At 40.4% G+C, this 20,586-nt stretch overlaps 1 protein-coding gene across 2 annotated transcripts in view; it reads left to right on the plus strand.

Annotated features, from left to right (window-relative positions):
* The first annotated feature begins 2,374 nt into the window (after positions 1-2,374).
* Positions 2,375-20,586, plus strand: part of top3a (DNA topoisomerase III alpha) — a 29,304-nt gene continuing 11,092 nt past the window's right edge. Inside the window, exons 1-16 of one of the 2 annotated variants that reach the window (XM_032587866.1) lie at positions 2,375-3,016; positions 3,175-3,234; positions 3,311-3,384; positions 3,608-3,683; positions 4,689-4,797; positions 4,881-5,024; positions 5,131-5,301; positions 5,382-5,482; positions 9,323-9,397; positions 9,498-9,580; positions 9,750-9,960; positions 10,922-11,107; positions 11,206-11,335; positions 19,949-20,062; positions 20,152-20,317; positions 20,415-20,561. In XM_032587866.1, coding sequence (XP_032443757.1) covers positions 2,792-3,016; positions 3,175-3,234; positions 3,311-3,384; positions 3,608-3,683; positions 4,689-4,797; positions 4,881-5,024; positions 5,131-5,301; positions 5,382-5,482; positions 9,323-9,397; positions 9,498-9,580; positions 9,750-9,960; positions 10,922-11,107; positions 11,206-11,335; positions 19,949-20,062; positions 20,152-20,317; positions 20,415-20,561 — 2,072 coding nt within the window. In that variant the 5' untranslated portion in view covers positions 2,375-2,791. The remainder of the gene's footprint in view (positions 3,017-3,174; positions 3,235-3,310; positions 3,385-3,607; positions 3,684-4,688; positions 4,798-4,880; positions 5,025-5,130; positions 5,302-5,381; positions 5,483-9,322; positions 9,398-9,497; positions 9,581-9,749; positions 9,961-10,921; positions 11,108-11,205; positions 11,336-19,948; positions 20,063-20,151; positions 20,318-20,414; positions 20,562-20,586) is intronic. The other variant, XM_032587865.1, reaches the window with a different exon arrangement.

Genomic DNA, 20,586 nt, shown 5'->3' on the forward strand with positions numbered 1-20,586 from the left:
AAATATATTTGTTAGTTTCAAAGCAATTAAATTCCTCTTGTATTTGATGACCAACTTTTGTTAGCATGTTTTCAATGTTTTTTTTTTTTTCAAATAATCTTTGGTGGTGAGCTAAAAAGTCTTTGAGACTGGAAGCAAATTCTGGACTTCCAACAAAAACTTTAATATTACCTACATTTTAAAGAAATATGTTGGTAAAAATTAAAAGATTACTTTAAACTTAAATCTGTCTGACATGTTATTATTCTGGACTTCAAACTGAGGAAAGTGTTCAAGTGTAAATAAGGATTAAGGCTAATCTATTTACTAATAGGAACTAAAAGAAGAACAAAATCAAGCCAAGATATTCAGCAGGACCTGATGAAAAAATCACAACCCATTTAATTTTTTAGATCACTCTTCTAGCTAATAGTTTTTAGGAAGTTTGGGAGCTTTAAAACTGTGGCAAACAATGAGTTTGTCTGAGTTAATAAACTTAGAAACTTCTATTAACTTTCTTTGCTCCCGTATTTTTTGGATTTCAAAGTGACTTGTGTTTTTTTTTTATTATTATTTGTTGTCGTGCAGAAAAATATCCTGAGTGGTTCATAGGTCAGCAGTAAGTGGCTGAACAGAGTGAGCATGAACAATCAAATAAGAACAGGTTAAAAATAAATCAGGCTTTGATTACTTTCTCATTTTTCTGTGCAGGATTACACAGAAAATGGGAAGTGAAACAGACAAACAGGACACCATGTGATCTGGAAGAAATGAAGCGTGTTAGCTTGTGAAAACATGGAGTGAGCACAGGTTCTCACACTTCGAGAATAACCCTTATCAAATATCAAGGAGTAGAAACTCACACACAAAGAGCACCCAGTTTAGAATATGACTTTGTGACCAGTCTGGAGGTTCCTGTACTTCACAATATTTACTTCTTTGCTTAATATTAACAGAAATAATCTTTAAAATAGTAAAACAAGTCTATTTCCACTTTGTTTTCCACTAAAGAAAAAAACTAAGAGCTAAGGGACCCGTACTGTAAGTGATACAACTGTATGAAAATGAAAATAAATGTGGTTGAGCCAACCACAGCATCATTTTTTTAAATGAAAGGAACTTACTTGACATTTCCTCTTGACAGGCAGAAGTTACAAAGTAATGATGTTTGAGCATTTTAGAGGTTAGAAGTGGCAAAACCAGAACTTCTCCTACACAAATAACACAACATCAAATGTGCAATGCAAATCTGCTCATTTGTCATGTTACACTATTCCTAAAAGTGTGCAACAAATGGAGGATTAAAATCTTGAGCATACTGTTATGAAAAAATGTATATAGAAATAATTTTTAAACATTAAAAAATGTTTTTCATGTTTTAAACATTTATATGACATATGGTTTCAGACACAGCTGAATACACTCTGTGTGCTACGTGTTCCATCAAAGGTTAAACATGTTTTATTGCAATGTACTACGGATTTTAATACATTTCTTCCCATGAAAAACAATAATAACCCAATATACAGTGAAGGAGTACATCAGCAGAAAATTAAAATGCAAATTTTGTTTGTTATCCCGTTTCGTACACGGTGGCCGCTGCAAAAGACAACTACCAAAGTGCTTAGTCCTTGTGTCAAAGTGTTGATGTTTTACTTACAAATCAAATTTCACTTCAATGTGTAACACCACTCACTGCCACCTACTGTCCAAACATTGTAAATGCGCGACGTGTAGAGAATTTAGTGTTAATGACAACACGTTTTAGTTTAGTTTTGGTCATTATCGTTTGACTAACACGTAATTTTATTTTTCTAATAATTTTGTTATATGTAGTTAGTGTATTTTCTACACTTCACTTAAATTTAGTGCAGATTTTGGTAATGAAAATATAACGTTATAGAGTTAGCTTAATACCTTTTTTAGACTCTTGCATCTTTAGGAAAAACGTCTTCATCCCAGGTCTGAATGGAGTTAAAGTTAAAATTTAGGAAAGAAAGCGACAGATTTACTTTAATTTAAAACAACTTTAGACTCAGTCTTGGCTAATAATAATAATAATATACTTTTTTTATTGTTATTTTCGTCATAGTTATAGTTATTCTTCACGAGTGCTTTTAAAAATTACGTTTAGTTTTTAGAAAAAATAGTCAGAAACAGTGATGCAACTTTTTTCTCAACACATTTAACATGGCTGAGGAATTAATTATTATTACTACAAGTTGCATTTTAGAAAACCACATTAGTGTAAGGGAATTCTTTCTATACCTTGCAGCTCTTATAAAAATAATATTACGTGACAAATTAAATTGTATATATAGATACACATTTCAACATTCAATGTACTTTTTTCATGTCTAGGTATTATTAAAAACACAGGGAAAAGTTAGTGAGTTTATTGTATCTCACATATAGTGAAAAGGGGATAATTAATTTTCCTCAATTCAACTTTTTACGACACTGGGGACTTTACGACACGTTTACGGTCTCCTTTACGGTAATTTTGACAGTCAGGCGCGGATTTTGTAAACAAAGCCAGTCACTTTGACTGGGCTCGAATCGGTTCATTATATCAACAAGTCTATAAAACTTTCTGTTCATTTTCTTTTCTTTATCGATTTTCCATAAACTAAAAGTTAATTTGTTCAGCTGGAGAAAACTTTTTAGCCGTCTGAGAAACTTTCTGAGAGCTGCCACGATGCTTTTAGCACATCCCTGCTAGCTAAGATGCTAACCGAGCGGAAGAGCAGCAGAACCGGGGAGGCTGAGTCCGAGGGCAGCCGCTGCTGCTTCATGTGACAGCGGGCCAGGCATGCTGATAGCGCACCTCCTCGGCAGATCCACGCTTCGATCGGGACTACTGCGGGCGAGGACGGGCTTTTCCTGGGCGACACGGAGCCGCTGGTGCTCGGACGCGGCGCAGGGGGCAGACATGATTCGCAGCCGAGCTCAGATCAGGCGGGTCCTCTGCGTGGCCGAGAAGAACGATGCAGCCAAAGGCATCTCTGAGATCATGTCTGGCGGCAGAGCCAGGAGGGTGAGTCACTGATCACTGTTACTGAAGCGTTTAGGTATCACTGTAATCTGATATAAAAGTAAAAGAAAGCTCCCATTATTTCCATTGTTTTGTAATGACAACACTATTGACTTGTTATTCTTTGCCAGCACAGCTCATTATGGGTTTCTCTGTTGCAGAGAGAAGGATTTTCGAAGTTCAATAAAATATATGAGTATGAATATAATCTTTTTGGCCAGGTAAGCAACCCACCCATGCATTTGAATATTTGATTGTGATTCTCTCTGATTTCTCTGGTTGTTGTCCTCATCTCAGAATGTGACAGTGACAATGACCTCAGTGTCAGGCCATTTGCTGGGTCTGGAGTTCAAAGCGCCTTTCCAGAAATGGTAAGTTGAAATTAATATATGCCTTTAGTTGCTTATGGCAAGTTTGCCTATGGCAAAGGCATACCTGCTATAGGTATGCCTATGGCATACCAATTGCAATGGTATGCCAATTGGCATGCCATAGGCATACCTATACCTATAGGCATAGGTTTTCAAACGGAAAGGGTTTCCGTTTGAAAATCCTCCGTTTTAACACTTGAAGTTTTGTCGTTTCTCTTCCAAGGCACAGCTGCAGTCCCGTGTTGCTGTTTGATGCAGAGGTAGAGAAGATTTGCCCGGACAACATGGTTCAAATCAAGGTACGGCTGGAACTGAGAGGAAAAACAAAACACTAAAGCATGTCACTTTAATTTCTTTAAATAGCCGATGTTTGTCTATGTTAATTTAAATTTGTCTTGTAAGGAAAGAAAAAGCATAGGACTAGGGGTGGGAATTGCATTGATTTGATTGATTAATCACATATTCTGTTTTTGATTATTTAAATTTTGGAAAATATGTTTGTTTGTTTTTTTTCGCCGATGCTTTTCTTGGGTATCCAAGGTGATTTTAACCCAACTGCCATCTTGATTCAGTTTCTTTCTACTACAAATTCAGGTCAACCCACAGAAAGAATTACTGAAGTAAAAGCCATTTTAAGATATTTTCTGTCATTTACAGCATTTTTTTTTAAAAAGTGAGGAAAAAATTTATTAATATCCAAACTCAAAATTGGTTTAAAAAAACAAAAAGATTTTATTTTTAAGCCATATCACCTAGCGTTAAGAGGAGCCTTGTTTCAGCCAGCTGCCAGCTGAGCCACAGTGCGCAGCAACAACTCCAAACACTGGAGGAAAAATCCTGAACTTTACACAACATATGTACATACAGCAGAAACTGTTACAAAATTGATTTTGTAACCATAATTTGTTTTTTAAAGTCTTGGCACAAGATTCTGTTACAGTCACCTCTAGAGGGCGCTGATAAAAAGCTGGACTTTAATGAAGAAAATGTGACAATACCATAACTTAGAGAAATGGGATTTATACTCAGAGCAACTGACTCTCTTTATCCTACAGTTTATCAAATAAAACTTTATTAACCACTAATATGAAGAGTGGAACTAAAACTAGCTTAAAATAAGCGACTATTTGTATTTCGGTCCTACATCTCATGTCAGTGGTTAATAATCATCTCTTATAAATCCCAGAAAGTCACCTGGAATGTTTTCATTTGGTTATTAAAGCTTTTTTAAGTTGTGAATTGATATAACATGACTTGATTATATAATTAAAGAAGGTCAAATTTTTGTGTTTATTTCTCGGTAGCGGACTCTGGAGAAGGAAGCGAGGCAGTGCCAGGCTCTGGTCATCTGGACTGACTGTGACCGGGAGGGAGAAAACATTGGCTTCGAAATCATTGACGTTTGCAAAGCAGGTTCATATTTATCCACAAACTACTTTTGCACATTATTCCTCTGTCTGCTAATATCTAAAAATATATATATTTCTTTTCTCTAGTGAAACCCAATTTGCAAATCTTTCGAGCAAAGTTTTCGGAGATCACTCCCAACTCGATTCGAAGAGCGTGTGAGACGCTGACGGAGCCCGACTGCAACGTCAGCGACGCCGTCGATGTCCGGCAGGAGCTGGATCTGCGGATAGGTGAGGCGGCGACCGCTCCGTTAAGCAGGAAGATATGAGAACGACTGGAACTCATAAGTTGTCTGACGACATTCCACTCGTCCGTCTGTCTTCTGATCGTCGTCAGGTGCGTCCTTTACCCGGTTCCAGACGCTTCGCCTGCAGAAGATCTTCCCCGAGTCTCTGGCCAATCAGCTGATCTCATACGGCAGCTGTCAGTTTCCCACCCTGGGATTTGTGGTGGAGCGCTTCAAAGCCATTCAGGCTTTCATACCCGAGACTTTCTACAAGATCAAAGGTAAGAATTCCCGTACCGGAAATAAAAGTTGATTGGATTAAAGCTATAAAACTTGCCCTGTATGTCTGTCTTTGTCTCAGTGCTCCATGAGGTGGAAGACGACAGTGTTGAGTTCAGCTGGAAGAGAAACCGTCTCTTCCATCACACAGCTTGTCTGGTGCTCTACCAGATCTGCATGGAGGTATGTTTTTTTTTGGGGGGTGGGGGGCTTAAGAGCATAATCACGGTATTGATTATACCATTGATAACCCTGTAACTTTTGCACATTGAGTCTCATTAACTCTAACTTCATTTAATATTTTAGATTTTAGTTGATAGACCAGCTCAAAGGAGCACTTAATTGTAAAATCGAAGGAAAATTACACATCGCTTCAACAACTTTTACAAATAAAGTTAGAAAAGTGTGGCATGCACGTGTATTCAGCTCTAGAGGGTCAATATTTGGGTTTTGCACATCTGGAGGCTGGATTTTCTTTTCATATTTATTCTCAAATATTGAAGGAAAGACATGAAATTTGGAAAATATACAAAAACTGGGAAAAAAAACAAATTAAGTAAAATTTGATATTAAGTGAAAATATTTTATTAATAAACATCAAAGAAATGAGAAAGCAAATTATGAAATGAAAATGAAACTTAATAAAACATTGAGATTAGAATTCAAATTAATAATTAAATAGTTCTAATGTTAAAATTATTGCTGCTGAAAATGACAAATTTATGTTACACCGTATAATCAAATAAGTTTGGAAAGTTCTAATTTTTCATTTTTTGGAAGCATTATTTGGCACATTAAACACCTTAACAAGCAATTTATTTCTAGATTTATTGTCAATCTTGGCAGGATTTGTCCTTCATATTATTGATAACAGCTGTAAAATGGTCAGTAAGGTTAGGATTGCTACTTGCACTGATATATATATGTATATTTAAAAAAAAAAAATATATATATATACATTTAAAATATACAATATATGTGTATATATTTTAAATATCGCAATAACATTGACCAAATTGCACTTCCTTATACCAAAGCATCTTTAGCTGTTTGCTAGTTTGCCCAGCAGCTTCACCAGAACAACAATCCGAAAACACGGCAACGCATCTTAAACAGAACGGGCGAATAACTTACAACATAAAGGACGTATCCCACCAATAATCATATGTTATCACACTGTAATTAAAACTGGTAGCGAAGCCGTATTTGGTATCACCCCAGTGCACCTTGTAGATTCAAAGTCTCCTGTTTTTTTGTTCGTTTGTTTGTTTTTCTGATTTCCGTACTCAGACTGTGTGATGTTGGATCGTCGTTCTGTTCGTTGATCCAGCTTTGGCGCGTTTGAGCTCTAAATCCCGAGTGGTTTCACCCACTGACGACAGAACAGAAGAGGCGTTGTCTGAACTCGGGAGCGTCATCAAGAGAAACACTTATTCTTTCCCAGCGAGGCTGACGAGCCCTGTAATTATCACTCAGCTAGCTTTTCGCTCTTTTTTTATTTATTTTTTTTCCCACAGAGCGAGCTGCGAGTGTCGGAAGACAGAAGCGGGTCAGAGCTCACTCCATCACAGGCTGGCTATTACTCCTTTACCTCTGTTTGTTCAAGGTTGGGCCGCTGTTACATTTCACAGCAACAAGGCTCCGAATGACTGCAGACTGCACGGCATTTACATTTAAGAACGGTGTCTTTTTTTTTCTTTTTTCTTTTTTAGGCTGGTACCAAACACTGTTGACCTTGTACTGAAAACAGTGGAGAACAATAGTTCTTATTTTTCCGGACATATAGAGAAATATTTGCTCTTGTAGTACTTTATTGATCGCAAAGGGAAATTAAATGTTGTCGTAACTCATATCATCCAAGCATCTTCAAGGAATTGTTGTGGTTGGTGACGCTGTGGGAAGGAAGGATCTCCAGTAGCAGTCAGTGTTTCAACAAATCTGAAGAGGCCTCTGACTGAAGAATGTTGCTGTATGACCGTCGTGACGTGTTAACAGTTCAATATCTGGGCAGCAGAGAAGATATTCCACAGTAAAATGTTCTGGAAAGACGAGGAAATGTTTATTTGACGTTTTCAGATGCTAATCAGCTGCTCCCAGCTGTAAAAGCAACACCACGTTGCCACGGTGACACATCATAACAACTGTCCGAAAGTTTAAAAAAAAAAGTGACAGCAATACTCCGTCCAGGTGCAGAGGTGTGCAAACATGTGACGCCTCAACCAGAAAATGATGAATAAAGCTACGAGAACCAATCAGAAGTGACGTAGCAGAGAAACTGCAACACGCCGACGCAGTTCTTGAATTTTAGAAATTCAGGAATGTACTGAGCATGAGAGTACAGGGGGCTGAATACAGATGTACGCCACACTTCTCAGATTAGAATATTGAAAACTATTTATCGTTTCCTTTCCACTTCACGATCATTCAATGTGAACCCCGTCAAACTCTTTTGAGCCACCAACGCTGGATGATTCACTCTTTTAGTCTCCAACCTTCATTCACTGTTTAGATTTTCTCTTTTCAAAACAGTTTTTTTTTTTTTTTAATTACTACGATATGTAGTTTTCTGCAAATGATTGCTTTTATTTTGCTATTACAGAAACTCGCTAGTGATACCAGAGCCTGCTTATTAAACTCATGCCTGCAGTGTGTGTGCGCGCGCGTGTGTGTGTGTGTGTTTGCTCTCTGATGTACCTTAACAATGGCCAACCGCTTTGATGTCTTTCTGTCCGGTTTCAGTGCTCACCAAAGCACTGAGCCTGCCTTTGTCAACATGTTCAGTGACATCCACATAAACACAGACTGTGGGAGAACCACAGTTCTGGTTCTGTTTGACCTCAGCGCAGCACTTAATACTATTGGCCATGACATATTACTTAAAGGACTGGACAGCTGGGTTGGTACAGTACTTGATTGGTTCGACTTCTTTGAGTCAATAGGTAATTTTTCATCGACTCGGACATTAGTCTCACATGGGGTTCCCCAAGTTTCAACCCTGGGGACCCCTATTATTTTATATCTATCTATCTTTCTATATCTAAGTTTTGTTACCATAGCTACACAGATGATACACAGCTCTACATTATGATGTCACCGGGTGACTCTGAACCCATCCAAACACTGAACAGATGCTTAGAACAGATAAATGTGCGGATGTGCCAAAACTTAAAAAAAAAAATAAAGTTATCTTAGGAACGATCTAGAGCTTCAGTTATTACAACTAAAAACCAGCGATCAGGCCTGAAACCTGGGAGTAGTGATGGTCTCTGACCTGAACCTTCAGAGCCACATAAAGACAGTTACAAAGTCGGCCTTCTATCACCTGAAGAACATCTCCAGGAATAGAGGACTAATGTCTCAGCATTAGAGAAACTCATCCATGTGTTTATCTTTAGTCGCATTGATGACTGCAACGGTGTCTTTACAGGTCTGACTAAAAAGCTGCAGAAAACCAGGAAGATGGAGCACATCACACCAGTTCTAAAGGCCCTGCACTGGCTCCCTGTAGCTCAGAGAATAGACTTTAAATTCTCCTGCTGGTTTATAAATCACTGAATTGTTTAGTTGCACCAACGTTCCAGACCATTGAGGTCTTCTGGTTCTGGTCACCAAACATGGAGAAGCAGTTTTCAGCTTCTATGCTCACAAACAAACTTCCAGAAAACTGCAAAGCTACAGTTTTTAGCCTTCAAATCAAGACAAAAAACCCCCACTTCTTCTGACCTGCCTTCGATTAACAATGACCGGAACCTCTTTAATTGCAGTCTGTATTCCAACTTTTTATCGCTTTCCTTATTACACCACTGCTCTATAATGTTCTTGTCTTTTGTTTTCATCATATAAATCACTCTGAACAGCCCTGTTGCTGAAATGCAAATAAACTTATCCAGAGGTGTGTCTCAGCAGCTCCTGCAGCTAACACAACACACTGCGGTCCGTTTAGAAAATGTTTGTTGACTCGTGCGAATAAATACGGTTCAAAAGTAACACGTGAAAAGAGAATATATTATCATTTATTTCCAGGATCCCATAGCAACAGTCACCTCAGTAACAAGCAAACCCAAGAGCAAATGGAGACCACTGCCTTTGGACACTGTGGTAAGATAATAAAAGCAAACAGCAACACGTATGATGTAAGCCTCAGCATGAAAAATCGGTTTCTTGTTTGCAAAGTCTTCTGTGTTGATCTGACGTGCAGGAACTGGAGAAACTGGCGTCTAGGAAGCTCAGAATAAATGCCAAAGAGACGATGAAGATTGCTGAAAAGCTTTATACTCGAGGGTGGGTATAGCATTAAGTTCATTAGTCCTCCATCTTTACCTGCCTGTCAGAGTCTTTCCCGTTTATAGACACTCAGGGACCTTCTGGTGTTTTGCAGAGCGCCGTTTCTCTGTGCGAATACGACATGACGCTGCATTTTTATTTAATTTTTTTTTAATTTCCTGTTCAGGTTAATCAGCTATCCTCGCACAGAAACCAACATATTTCCTGCAAACCTTCCCCTGGCGCCCCTGGTGGAGCAGCAGGCGCAGAGTCCGGAGTGGGGGACGTTTGCCCAGCGGGTTCTGGACCAGCCTGGGGGCCCCAACCCACGGCAGGGCAAAAACTCTGACCAGGCCCACCCTCCCATACACCCCACCAAGTACACCAACACGCTGCAGGTGGGTTGGTTCACGTCGTTTTTGTTTTCATTCTTTACTTCTTCTTTTTTTTTTTTCTTCTTTTTGATTCGTTTTTGGGGGGGAAATTATTTTTGGCAAAATCAAGTGAAATTTTTAGGTTACATAAGATTCTCACTGTAGAAGTAACCTTGTGGTATTTATGCAAACATTCAAGATGGCTGCTCCTAATGAGCCAGGTTCTGGTTCTGCTGGTTCCTGTTAAAGCTGAGTTTTTCCTTGCCACTGTCGCTACACGCATGCTCAGTAAGAGAGAAGCTTTGTAAACAATTTACATAATAATTTGAATTTGTCTACATTGTTTGACAACTAGGATCAATTGGAATGATTGAATTGAGTCAATTATATTTCATCTATAAACTTATTTGAGACGACATTTGATGTGAGTTAGCGTCGTATAAAACAACTGAAATGAATTTAAACAACATTTCTAGGCTGACTTAAAAAGTTGGGAAAGGTATGAAACTGTCTTTTCACAATGTTAGTCTGCAGAAGAGTGTAAAAATTAAACCGATTACATGAATAGGTTTTATAACTAGACTTTTATGTCATTTAAATTTTTCCAGTTGAAGTGAGTCCAACAGTTACCAGGTGACATTACAGATTGAGCGTTTACAAAAGCATTAAACAAATCGAAAATCACAAACTGCCCTTTGAAGAGTCATTGGATTTTTCAGTCCATATTGAACAGCAATCATGCTTCAAAATGTGAAATTAGAGCAGATCTGAATTAGCCCCGGTGCTAAACGAATTTGGGGGGAAAAAAACTAAACAGCCCTTTAATTCTCTTCTGAATTTGAAGCCAGATTAAGTATAATGCTGTTTTGTGGAACATACAGATGTTGAAACCCGACTTGGTAAAAGTTTTGCCGGAAGGTCGTAGAAACCGATGGAAACATGTCGAACGTGCGTGGAAATCTCGATTGTGTGTCTCGTTTCCCAGGGCAACGAAGCACGTGTGTATGAGTTCATCGTGCGGCACTTCCTGGCCTGCGTTTCCCAGGACGCTTTGGGGCACGAGACGGTGGTGGAAATAGAAATTGCTCAGGAGAAGTTCTCCACATCTGGACTCATGATTATTGCAAGGAATTACCTGGACGTCTACCCGTACGAGAGGTGGAGCACAAAGGTGGGCTTACTTTTTATTTTTGTGTTGAAAGTACCGATCGCTTCTACTTTAAGTGACTAATTAAGAAAATTGCATTGTTGTTGTTTGTTTTTTTTCAGCTGATACCAGTTTATGAGCAGGGCTCCCAGTTCCAGCCCTCCGCTATTGAGATGGTGGACGGACAGACGAGTCCGCCTCAGCTGCTGACCGAAGCCGACCTCATATCCCTGATGGAGAAGCACGGCATCGGTAAATCTGTCTAAAATGAAAAAAAATATATGTCATCAGCTTCTGTGAGACCTCGCTAAACTTTGAAGAGCAGAAGCAGGAGTACTTTCTATAGATCAATTACTTTATGGCAATAGCGCTACTGATGCCTTCTCTTATGAAGAAGACAGGAAACACAGAGGCATCGGGCCTTAGAAAAGAAAAAAACAAAATGTTACGCTGTGTGGCTCTTGAGCCACAGGTACTTTCTGCGGGGAGAAAAGAGACGGATCTTCCACAAAGCTGTGAAAGTGTGGAATTAACCCTTTATGACCCAAGTTTCAAATGTCCCCCTGGATATTTCTCCTTTTTTCTTTAAATGTCCTTTGAGTTAATATGTTTGCCCATTTATCCATAACAACTAAAACTTTCAATATCTAGCAAGTTATTGTCGCAATTTACCGTCTATTAACACTAGAACTACCAAAGATTCCCAAAATGGGAATCTTCGTCCAGGTACCAGTTTGGCCCTCCAAGAGAGGGTGTGAAGAGGCGCCTTTGTTATGTAAATAAGGCCATTACTATCCTGTTCCAAGGACAATCAGCGTGAAAGGTGATGTAGTGAGTTTGGCTCTCCTCCCCCCTGCTCATCTACAGGGATGCTAATTAGACCATTCAGAGTCGTCAGTTTGGCCACATTTGGATGCTAATAACCCAGTTTGGCCCTCTCTCGGTAGTTCTAGGAAGATACCCAATTTGGCCCCTCTTGGTAGAGATAGGAATTTCTCAAAATCCTGGTAGTCCTAGTGTTAAAAGACGCGGGTTGATAGCAGCTCACCGTGGCTGCATAGCAACCGTCTCTAAGCAACCGTGACGGGGGGCGGGGCGTCCTATTCAGGTACCAAAACCTCCTCAGCTTTCCTGCAGCTCACCTTTCGAAAGACGATTGCTTCCTGGGTCCTCCGACCTGAACAAGCTTCTTCTTTACCAGCGAAGTGTGAAGTTCAGAAGTTTACATACCCTGGCAGAAAAAGACAAACCCAATGACTTCAATCAGGTTTAAATGCTGTAATTACTAAGTTTTGTTCTGTGACATGAACAAACTAATATTTACCTCAGAAATTGTATATCTTTGTTATATTTTTCACCTAGCTGGCCCGATGAAGCAGGTAGATTATAGTGGATTATAATCTATAAACAAAACATAATAAGTCATGGCTAATGTTGCAGGAGTTTCTCAAAACACAAAACGTCTGGTTTCAGCTAAACTCCTCAAACTTTCCATGAACCGTTAGACACAAGATATCTACTGAAACATGCTAACGTGATTAGCTGGTGATCTGCTTGTTCACTAAGCTAGCTAGAGCTAATAAACTGTAGCTAACGCCATTTTCAGGAGGTAACACAGGTAACAAATAACAAACACTGAAACATTTCTGCTGATAAAAGTAAAAACGGGAATTAATGGAGAAAAACTATCTATAATAAGAACTACATGGTGCCTTTAAAAAGCTAACAAAAACAAACTGAAAATATAGATTACAACTTTCTTTGTTTTAACTGACAGCCATCTTGGTAGGCAGTTGCTATGGCAACAATAAACAAGCCACAACAATACTAGTACATTACAGCTATTATTCATTTACAATTTTTGAGTCTTAAGCCTGATATTAAAAACGAGGTTTAATCAATCCGACCCAACTTTCAACAAGATTTAGAAATCAATAGTTATAGTTTTTATCTTTTACTTTGTCATGTTGTTTACATCTATTTATTATACATTTTCTTTCCCACTCTCTTTTTCCTCTGTACAAAAGAAAATAAATGTTTGACTAAACAAGCAAAATTAACTTTCCAAAGTATAGATATTGAAAAAAGTTCTCCAAATTATCATATATGGCAAGAATGTCAAACTCAAGGCCCGAGGGCCAAATCTGGCCCGCCATAGCTTTCTATGTGGCCCTCGAGACTCCAAATTACAGCAATAGGCCCCTCCAGTTTTTCACAAATAACCGGAAAATTCACACAGAAATCAACAGATCCCCACATTTTTCTGAGTTTATCAACATTTTTTCTCAAAATTGTCCAAAAACATTTTGGTTCAAGTGACCGCTGTCTCAGCCTGACCTGATGTCAAGTTACAGTCCATGACCGATAGAGCGATTAATAAAAGGTCACATTTAACATCATATATTACAGCAAATATCGTAAAAATTCCTTACGAATATTTCTAAATTAGTGCCACGAAATCTGTGATGTTGATGGCAGAAAACCACAAAAACAATCCTGGATGGACTGATTAGTGTGAAAAGATGTTCAATATCATGTTATTTTAAGGAACACTTTTAACAATTGAATTGGTTTTTATCAATACGATCCGGCGCAACAGGAACTTTATGAACATTCAGATTTTGGCCCAAAATGGAAATGAGTTTGATGCCCTGATATTTGGGATAAAAACGACTGAATCCTGGACTATTTTGAATGTAAACAAGAATAAAGAGGAAGATATTTGGTGGTGGAATGATGTCACTCCACCAGCAAAGGAAGATTCTGTGATGTCACTGGCGATTCAGTCTGTGATGTCATCAACTGTAGGATTGTATGCAACACAATTCTGCATATTTTTCATTGCTTGCAATATCACTGACCAGTTCAGACGCAAAGCTCTTTCCGGTAGTTTACCAATCGAGGATTTTACTGATTGTATTTAGGAGAAAATGTCTCATTATACGCCGAGATACCACAGTGGGATGATGGGACCCCACGCGAGAAGGGGAGGCCAGCAAAACCCCCAAGGCAGGTTCCCTCCTGCACACCCGAATGCCTTATACGGGGAAATCCACAGGCTGAGTTACCTTCTGGAAATGGAGAGAGCCGGGAGGTTTGAAGACAACCAGAAACTGTCCCACCTGGAGGCCGAGCTGGAAGAGACCAAACTCCAGTTAAAAAAGCAAAAAGCTCTCAAAGAAACGTTTATCAACCAGGCCAAAGACGCAAAGAGGGAACTTGAGAGACTAGAGAAGTTCAGTGATCCAGCAGTCCGTAACGCTGCGGTCATTGCTTCCAAGGTTCACAACAATGTGAAGTACATGAAGAAGAAGAACTTGCAAGAAGACTTGGAGGAGATAAAGGTGGCCCACCTCCTCAGCCAGGAAGCATTTGTGGCTGAAATACAGGCTGAGAGGAAGAAAAGTCAGGGACTCCAAGAAGATCTGGACAAACTCCAGACTTCCTACGAGGAACTGCGCTCTGAGTATGAAGCAGCCGATGCTCTGCTGAGGCAGGAGGCCGAGACACAGAAGCTTTATGAAGCGAGGCTGAGTGAGGAACAACGACTGCTGGAGAACTTGAGAACTGAGAAGGACGACATGTTTAAAGAAATGTCCCAAAAGATTTCATTCCTGCAAGACGGCGAGAAACTTTTGCAGGACGAATTAAATCTGATCAAACGTTCATATAATGAACTGACCTGCAAATATGAAAGCGAAGTTTCTTTACTAAAGCAAGACTTGGAAAGATGTCGGCAGGAGGCGACACATGAGAAAGACGCCAACATGGAAAGAACGAAGGAAAATCTGCAGCTTATCAACAATCTGAGAGCTGAGAAGATGGAGCTCTTTCATAAAATGTCCAGAGAAATCACAGTGCTGCAAAAGAGAGAGAAGCAGATGATAAAACTGGACCAGTTTAACTTCTTCTACCAAGAGCTAAAATGTAAATATGAAAGAGGCATTATGGATATACAGCAGCAGGCTGAAACGTACCAGAAGAAGATAAACCAGGAGGAAACTGCTCTTACAAACAGAGAAAAGAAAGAGAAGGTTATGCATGAAAGAAACAATTGTGAGCTGCAACAACAAGTAGAAAACCTTCAGCTGCAGATAAATCAGGAGCGAAAAGATCATCTGGAGAAATCAGAGGAGGACAAGGCTCGTTTAGACAACCTGAGAGCTGAGAAGGAGGAGCTCGTCCAAAACATGTCCAGAGAAATCACAGTTCTGCAAAAGAGAGAGAAGCAGCTGATAAATGAACTGGATCAGGTTAACTTCTTCTACGAGGAGCTAAAATGTAAATATGAAACAGACATTATGGATATCCAGCAGCAGGTTGAAACATACCAGCAGGAGAGAAAAGCTCAGCTGGAGAAATCAGAGGAGGACATGGCGCGTCTAGACAATATGAGAGCTGAGTTTGCCGTCCTCCAAGATAAAACAACAACTGAGATTAAATTCCTTCAAGACAAGGAAAGGAGTGTCCAGGCTGAGTTGGAGAAGGTTAAGAGTTTGTACCTGGAGTTAAACCGGCTGTATGAAACGGATGTCACTGCATTAAAACAGGAAGCAGCAAAATACCAGCAGGAGATGAGTTGTACGATAAATGATTTGGACAGAGAAAGAGAGGATGTACTGCTGCCCGACACTGTGACAGCTGAGGAAGAAGATCTCCATCAAAAACACATCCCAGTTTTCAAAGAGGAGAAAGACTCACAGAACCAAGTCAACCCGGTTAAAGTCTTCAGTCCAGAGGTTTCTTCGGAGGAGGAACTCTCAGAAAAAACATTATCAGGTTGTTCCACGGATCCAGAATCCACAGGAGAGACTGAGATCGCTGGAGAAACCATCCTGGAGGATTTAAACAATCCAGATACTAAAACCCTGCAGGATGGTAAAAAGAAAAAATCAAAATTTTCAATTTGGAAAAAAGTCCAAAACATTCTGCGATTGAAAAAGCCAAAAAAAAAAACAAAAGATTGAAGACGATCAAGAACATGTTTAATGTTCTTGATTTGGATATTTAGAGGAGAAAGACGTGAGAGGTCTGTGAACGGGGCGCCATGCCACGCTCCGTCAAGAGGAAATTTATAAACCATGAAGTTTTTCCCCATCGACTAACTAGAAAATAGATCCCTTCCCGACCCGATTGGAAAAAACGTGGGCAGCACGGTGGTGCAGCGGTTAGCGCTGCGTCTTCACAGAGACCATCTGTGTGGAGTTTGCATGGTCTCCCCGTGTTTGCGTGGGTTTTCTCCGGGTGCTCCGGTTTCCCCCCACATCTCCTAAAACATGTAGGTCAGGTCAGTTGGTCACTGTAAATTGCCCCCAAAACACTTTAAGAAACTCCAACCATGTCCAGTATTATTGTTAAACTTGTAAAATGAATTGAATTAGCCGAACGTTAGCCCTTTTCCCTTCGCTGGTTTAGTGGCAGACGGCTCAGTGCCGCAACTAGGCTCAGTATTTATAACAACGTATTGATTTAAGAATTAAAATTTCTTCTTTTAATAGTAATAATTTCTGTTTATTTTCACTGTACTTGTGCTTTTATGGTTTGTCCCTTAGTTTACCTTTTCTACTCACTTTTTATATTAAATTGCACTGAATTGTAGCTCGTTATTCTGTTTAAGTCTGTATTTTAAAGAAGATTAGCAAAAGGATCATGCAGTGGCTTTTTTAGGGCGACTGTGGCTCGGTGGTAGAGTGGTCGTCTTGTGACCAGAAGGTTGTAAGTTCGATTTCAGCTTCCTGAGCCACATGTTGAGCTGCCCCGGGGCGGGGTACTTAGCGGCAAGTTGCCCCCCGACTTGCATGTGGGTGTAAATGTGTGTGTGGGTGAATGTGACTGTAGTGTGAAGCGCTTTGAGTGGTCAACATGACTAGCAAGGCACGACACAAGTTCAGTCCATTCACCTTTTTTCTTTGATAAATCCTGTTTTTCTTTTTATACCAAACATTAAAAAGCTGATTTAACAGGTTTGGATTCTTCAGGTTCCAGGATGTTAAATTAAGATTAGAGTTAATCTGTACATAATATTAGATGATAATTGTTATCATAATTTAATACTCCGGACCATGAAGAAGCTCAAACTTGTTATATCTGGTTTGTTTGTTATAAGGAAAAAACAGGTTTTATCAGAAATAAAAGTTACTGTGATCTTTCTGTTAGTCTTTATTTAGAAATACAGATTCAAGATATTATAACAAACTTAACAAAAAAGTGCAATTTAACATGAAAAACTGTAGAAAAGGTAAAAAGAAGAACAATCTATGAAAGTATGAAAACAGAGAACTTAATCAGAAATTATTTCCATCACAGGAAGAAATCAATTCTTAGATGAACATTTTGTAATAAATATAAAGCTTTTGTGTTGTTGAGCTTATGTGTTGTCTGCTTGTATAAAAGAGAAGAAAAAGGGGCAGGAAATCCCTAATCCAGTTTTTCTTTTAACCAGCTTTATAGCTGGTTAAAAGAAAAAGTGTTTTATTTCTGATGTTACTTCTAGGTTTGGTTTGTCAACCTGGGTTCAATTCCCAGTCCTGGGGAATCTGCTGCATGTCATTTCCTTCTCTCTCCTCCTAATTTCCTGTTCAACCTGTTAAATTACGGCCTAAAAAACTTTATTCGAGCCTAAAAGACTAAAAAAACTAAAACATACATTTCACCTCACAACTGGACCAACAGTCAGAATATGCTTCCCACCACATTGTGCTCGTTTCCTCGTGTTAAATAACAACTTTCTTCCTCTCTCTCATTTTCTCTTTCTTACATAATTAATAGGTTACTTAATATTTACACAAACACACACACATACACGTCCCCTCCATGGGCTGCCACCTTATCGTGGTGGGGGGGTTTGAGTGTCCCAGTGATCCTAGGAGTCTTGCTGTCGGGGCTTCATGCCTCTGGTTGGGCCACCCAATGCAGACAGGTCCAAGGTGAGGAACCAGAACCAAGTGCAGCCCAAAGATCCCTTATGATGAATACGACCGTTGGAAACAGTGGTTGTACCCGCCCCTACATGAGGTCCCACCCTGGAGCCAGGCCTGGGGGCGGGGCACGTTGGGGAGCCCCTGGTGGCCGGGCTTTAACCCATGGAGCCCGGCCGGGCTCAGCCCGAAAAGAGCCCATGGGTTCCGGCTAGAAATAGTCGGACTCACTGCAGTGCATGGCTCTGGTTCTGGAGCCGGTCTCCTTGAAAGGGGTTGGATGTTCTCCCACCCTGGAGTTGCCCCTTGTGAGAGGCGCTGGGCAGGAGTGGGCTTTCTTGTTGCCTCCATCTTGGTGCCTGTACGTTGGGGTGAACAAGAGGATAGCCTCTCCCTCTACCTACGGGTTTGGGTCGGGTTCTGACTGTTTACCCACCTTTTTAAGTCCTTGGAGGGGGTACTGGAGAGTGCCCCTCCTGGGAGCTGCCTTGTTATACTGGAGGGGTTTTCTCCGTTGGGTCTCTGGGCTCCCTTAGAGACGGGGTGAGAAGCCCAGGAATCCAGGAGACACTGATGTGTTTACATATATCCAGGTTTCCCCCAGGGTATTATAAGCCCCCTGACCTCCTGCATCAAGGTAGGAGTCAAGATGAAACCCCACTGCGTTGCTCTGCTGTGCAGCTCGATGTGAACTGCAGGTATAACATGTAGTTGTGCTTGAAGAGGTGCGTTGAGTGAGCAGTGAGAATGATTTATCTTTGTGAACAAAGAATCATGTTGCCCAGCGTGGCTCTGTGTCTGCGCTGTAAACTTTATGTCTGTGTCTTAACATCTTTTCATACAAAAACACGATGGTGAGGGAAGAAACGCAGTTTAAAAGAGCGTCCCTCAGATTAATTTCACTCCCTGCTGCGGCGGGGGTGAAATTACCGTAGTAACCCGATGCCGGCTGGAAAGCTCAACGTCTCCCCTTTCAGAAACCGTTGGAATTTTTCAGATTGCACAAAAGTGTGGCGGAATTACGGTACTGCAAATTTGGTTGTACTGTCGGCGCTCCTTTCGGTCTGGAAGGGTCAAGTTGGAAGTAGTTTTAAAGCCTGACAAAGTATGGAAAAAAACTAAATAAATTAGAGTTGGGGGGAAAATGTTTATATTACCAAACTTAGTTTTCTTTTATTCAAACAGTTGGCCTGATCATCCGTATTTGGTTTTAATTCACTGTAGAAATATCTACCATAAATACAAGGTAAAGTTTTATACTGACACCCAAATATTTGATTTAATTTAGTTCATAATGTAGCTTAGCTTAGTTTATTAAGGATCCACATTTAGCTGCAGCAATGCTGCCACTACTCTTAAAGTGGTCCACATGTCATTACATCACTATAACAGTTTTTAGAAATGAAATAAAAAAAACAACTACATGGAACGTGTCAAAGTACATGTAATTTTAGGTTAAACACATGGTTAACTGCAGTACAATAAGTTCAGTTCACATCCAGGAACTTATGCATTGTTTGCAGTTTGCTAAAATATAGTTTTATTTGTCCTCTTAAAATTTGTGCTATCTTTAAATGTAACGTCAGTTGGCGTTTAATCCCAGAGTTAATCCTTACTGAGAACGCTGGGAATATAAATCTGCCAAAGTGTGTCATTTTGACTTGGGGAAGAAAATTGTAGGGAGTTAAAAGCAGCAATTACTCAAGTGTATAAAAGTGTTTTAAAATGTTGATGTTATGGTAATATAAAAGAGATAGCTAAACACAGAAGCACTGGTACCGGTTGTACTTTTTTACTGAAAATAAAAACAGTAGAGCCAGGAAACTAACATCCTTAACACAGAGTGCTGTGCCAGGGTTACTTTCTGTGGCTATAAAAAAACAAGGCATATATCATGTTTGTTTAAAATGTAGTGTGTGATTTTCTGCACTAAATGTGTGTATTCCAGGAACGGATGCGACCCACGCAGAACACATCGAGACCATTAAGAGTCGCATGTACGTCGGTCTGACTGCGGACCAGAGGTTTCTCCCCGGGGAGCTCGGCATGGGACTAGTGGAGGGTAACTTCGCCCGCGTCTCCGCGCCGCAATGTGCTGCGTGAACCGCGGCGTCGTTAACATGCCGTCGCCCGCGGCGATTGTGCGTCCAGGTTACAACTCCATGGGCTACGAGATGTCGAAACCCAACCTGCGCGCCGAGCTGGAGGCCGACCTCAAGCTGGTGTCGGAGGGCAGGAAGGACAAGCGGAGCGTACTGCAGCACCACATCCAGAAATACAAAGCTGTCTTCATAGAGTCTGTGAGGAAGGCGAAGAAGTTAGTCTCACTTCAAATTATACGACGACGGAGCGGATTGGCGCCCTGCGTACGCTGTGTCCTAGCAACATGTCGCTGCTTTTTCTCGTCGCTTCAGGTTAGACGAGGCTCTGTCGCCGTACCTGGGCGCAGCTCTGGAGCTGCCCGACGCAGAGCAGCTGGACATGGAGGTCCCGCTGCCGGTCAGGAAGTGTCCTAACTGTGGGCGGGACATGGTGCTGAAGAAGAAGAGGGAGGGAAACAGGTGAGAGCAGAGAGAGAGAGAGGGG

Source organism: Xiphophorus hellerii, chromosome 16 (assembly GCF_003331165.1).
Source record: "Xiphophorus hellerii strain 12219 chromosome 16, Xiphophorus_hellerii-4.1, whole genome shotgun sequence".
Taxonomy (NCBI): Eukaryota; Metazoa; Chordata; class Actinopteri; order Cyprinodontiformes; family Poeciliidae; genus Xiphophorus; species Xiphophorus hellerii.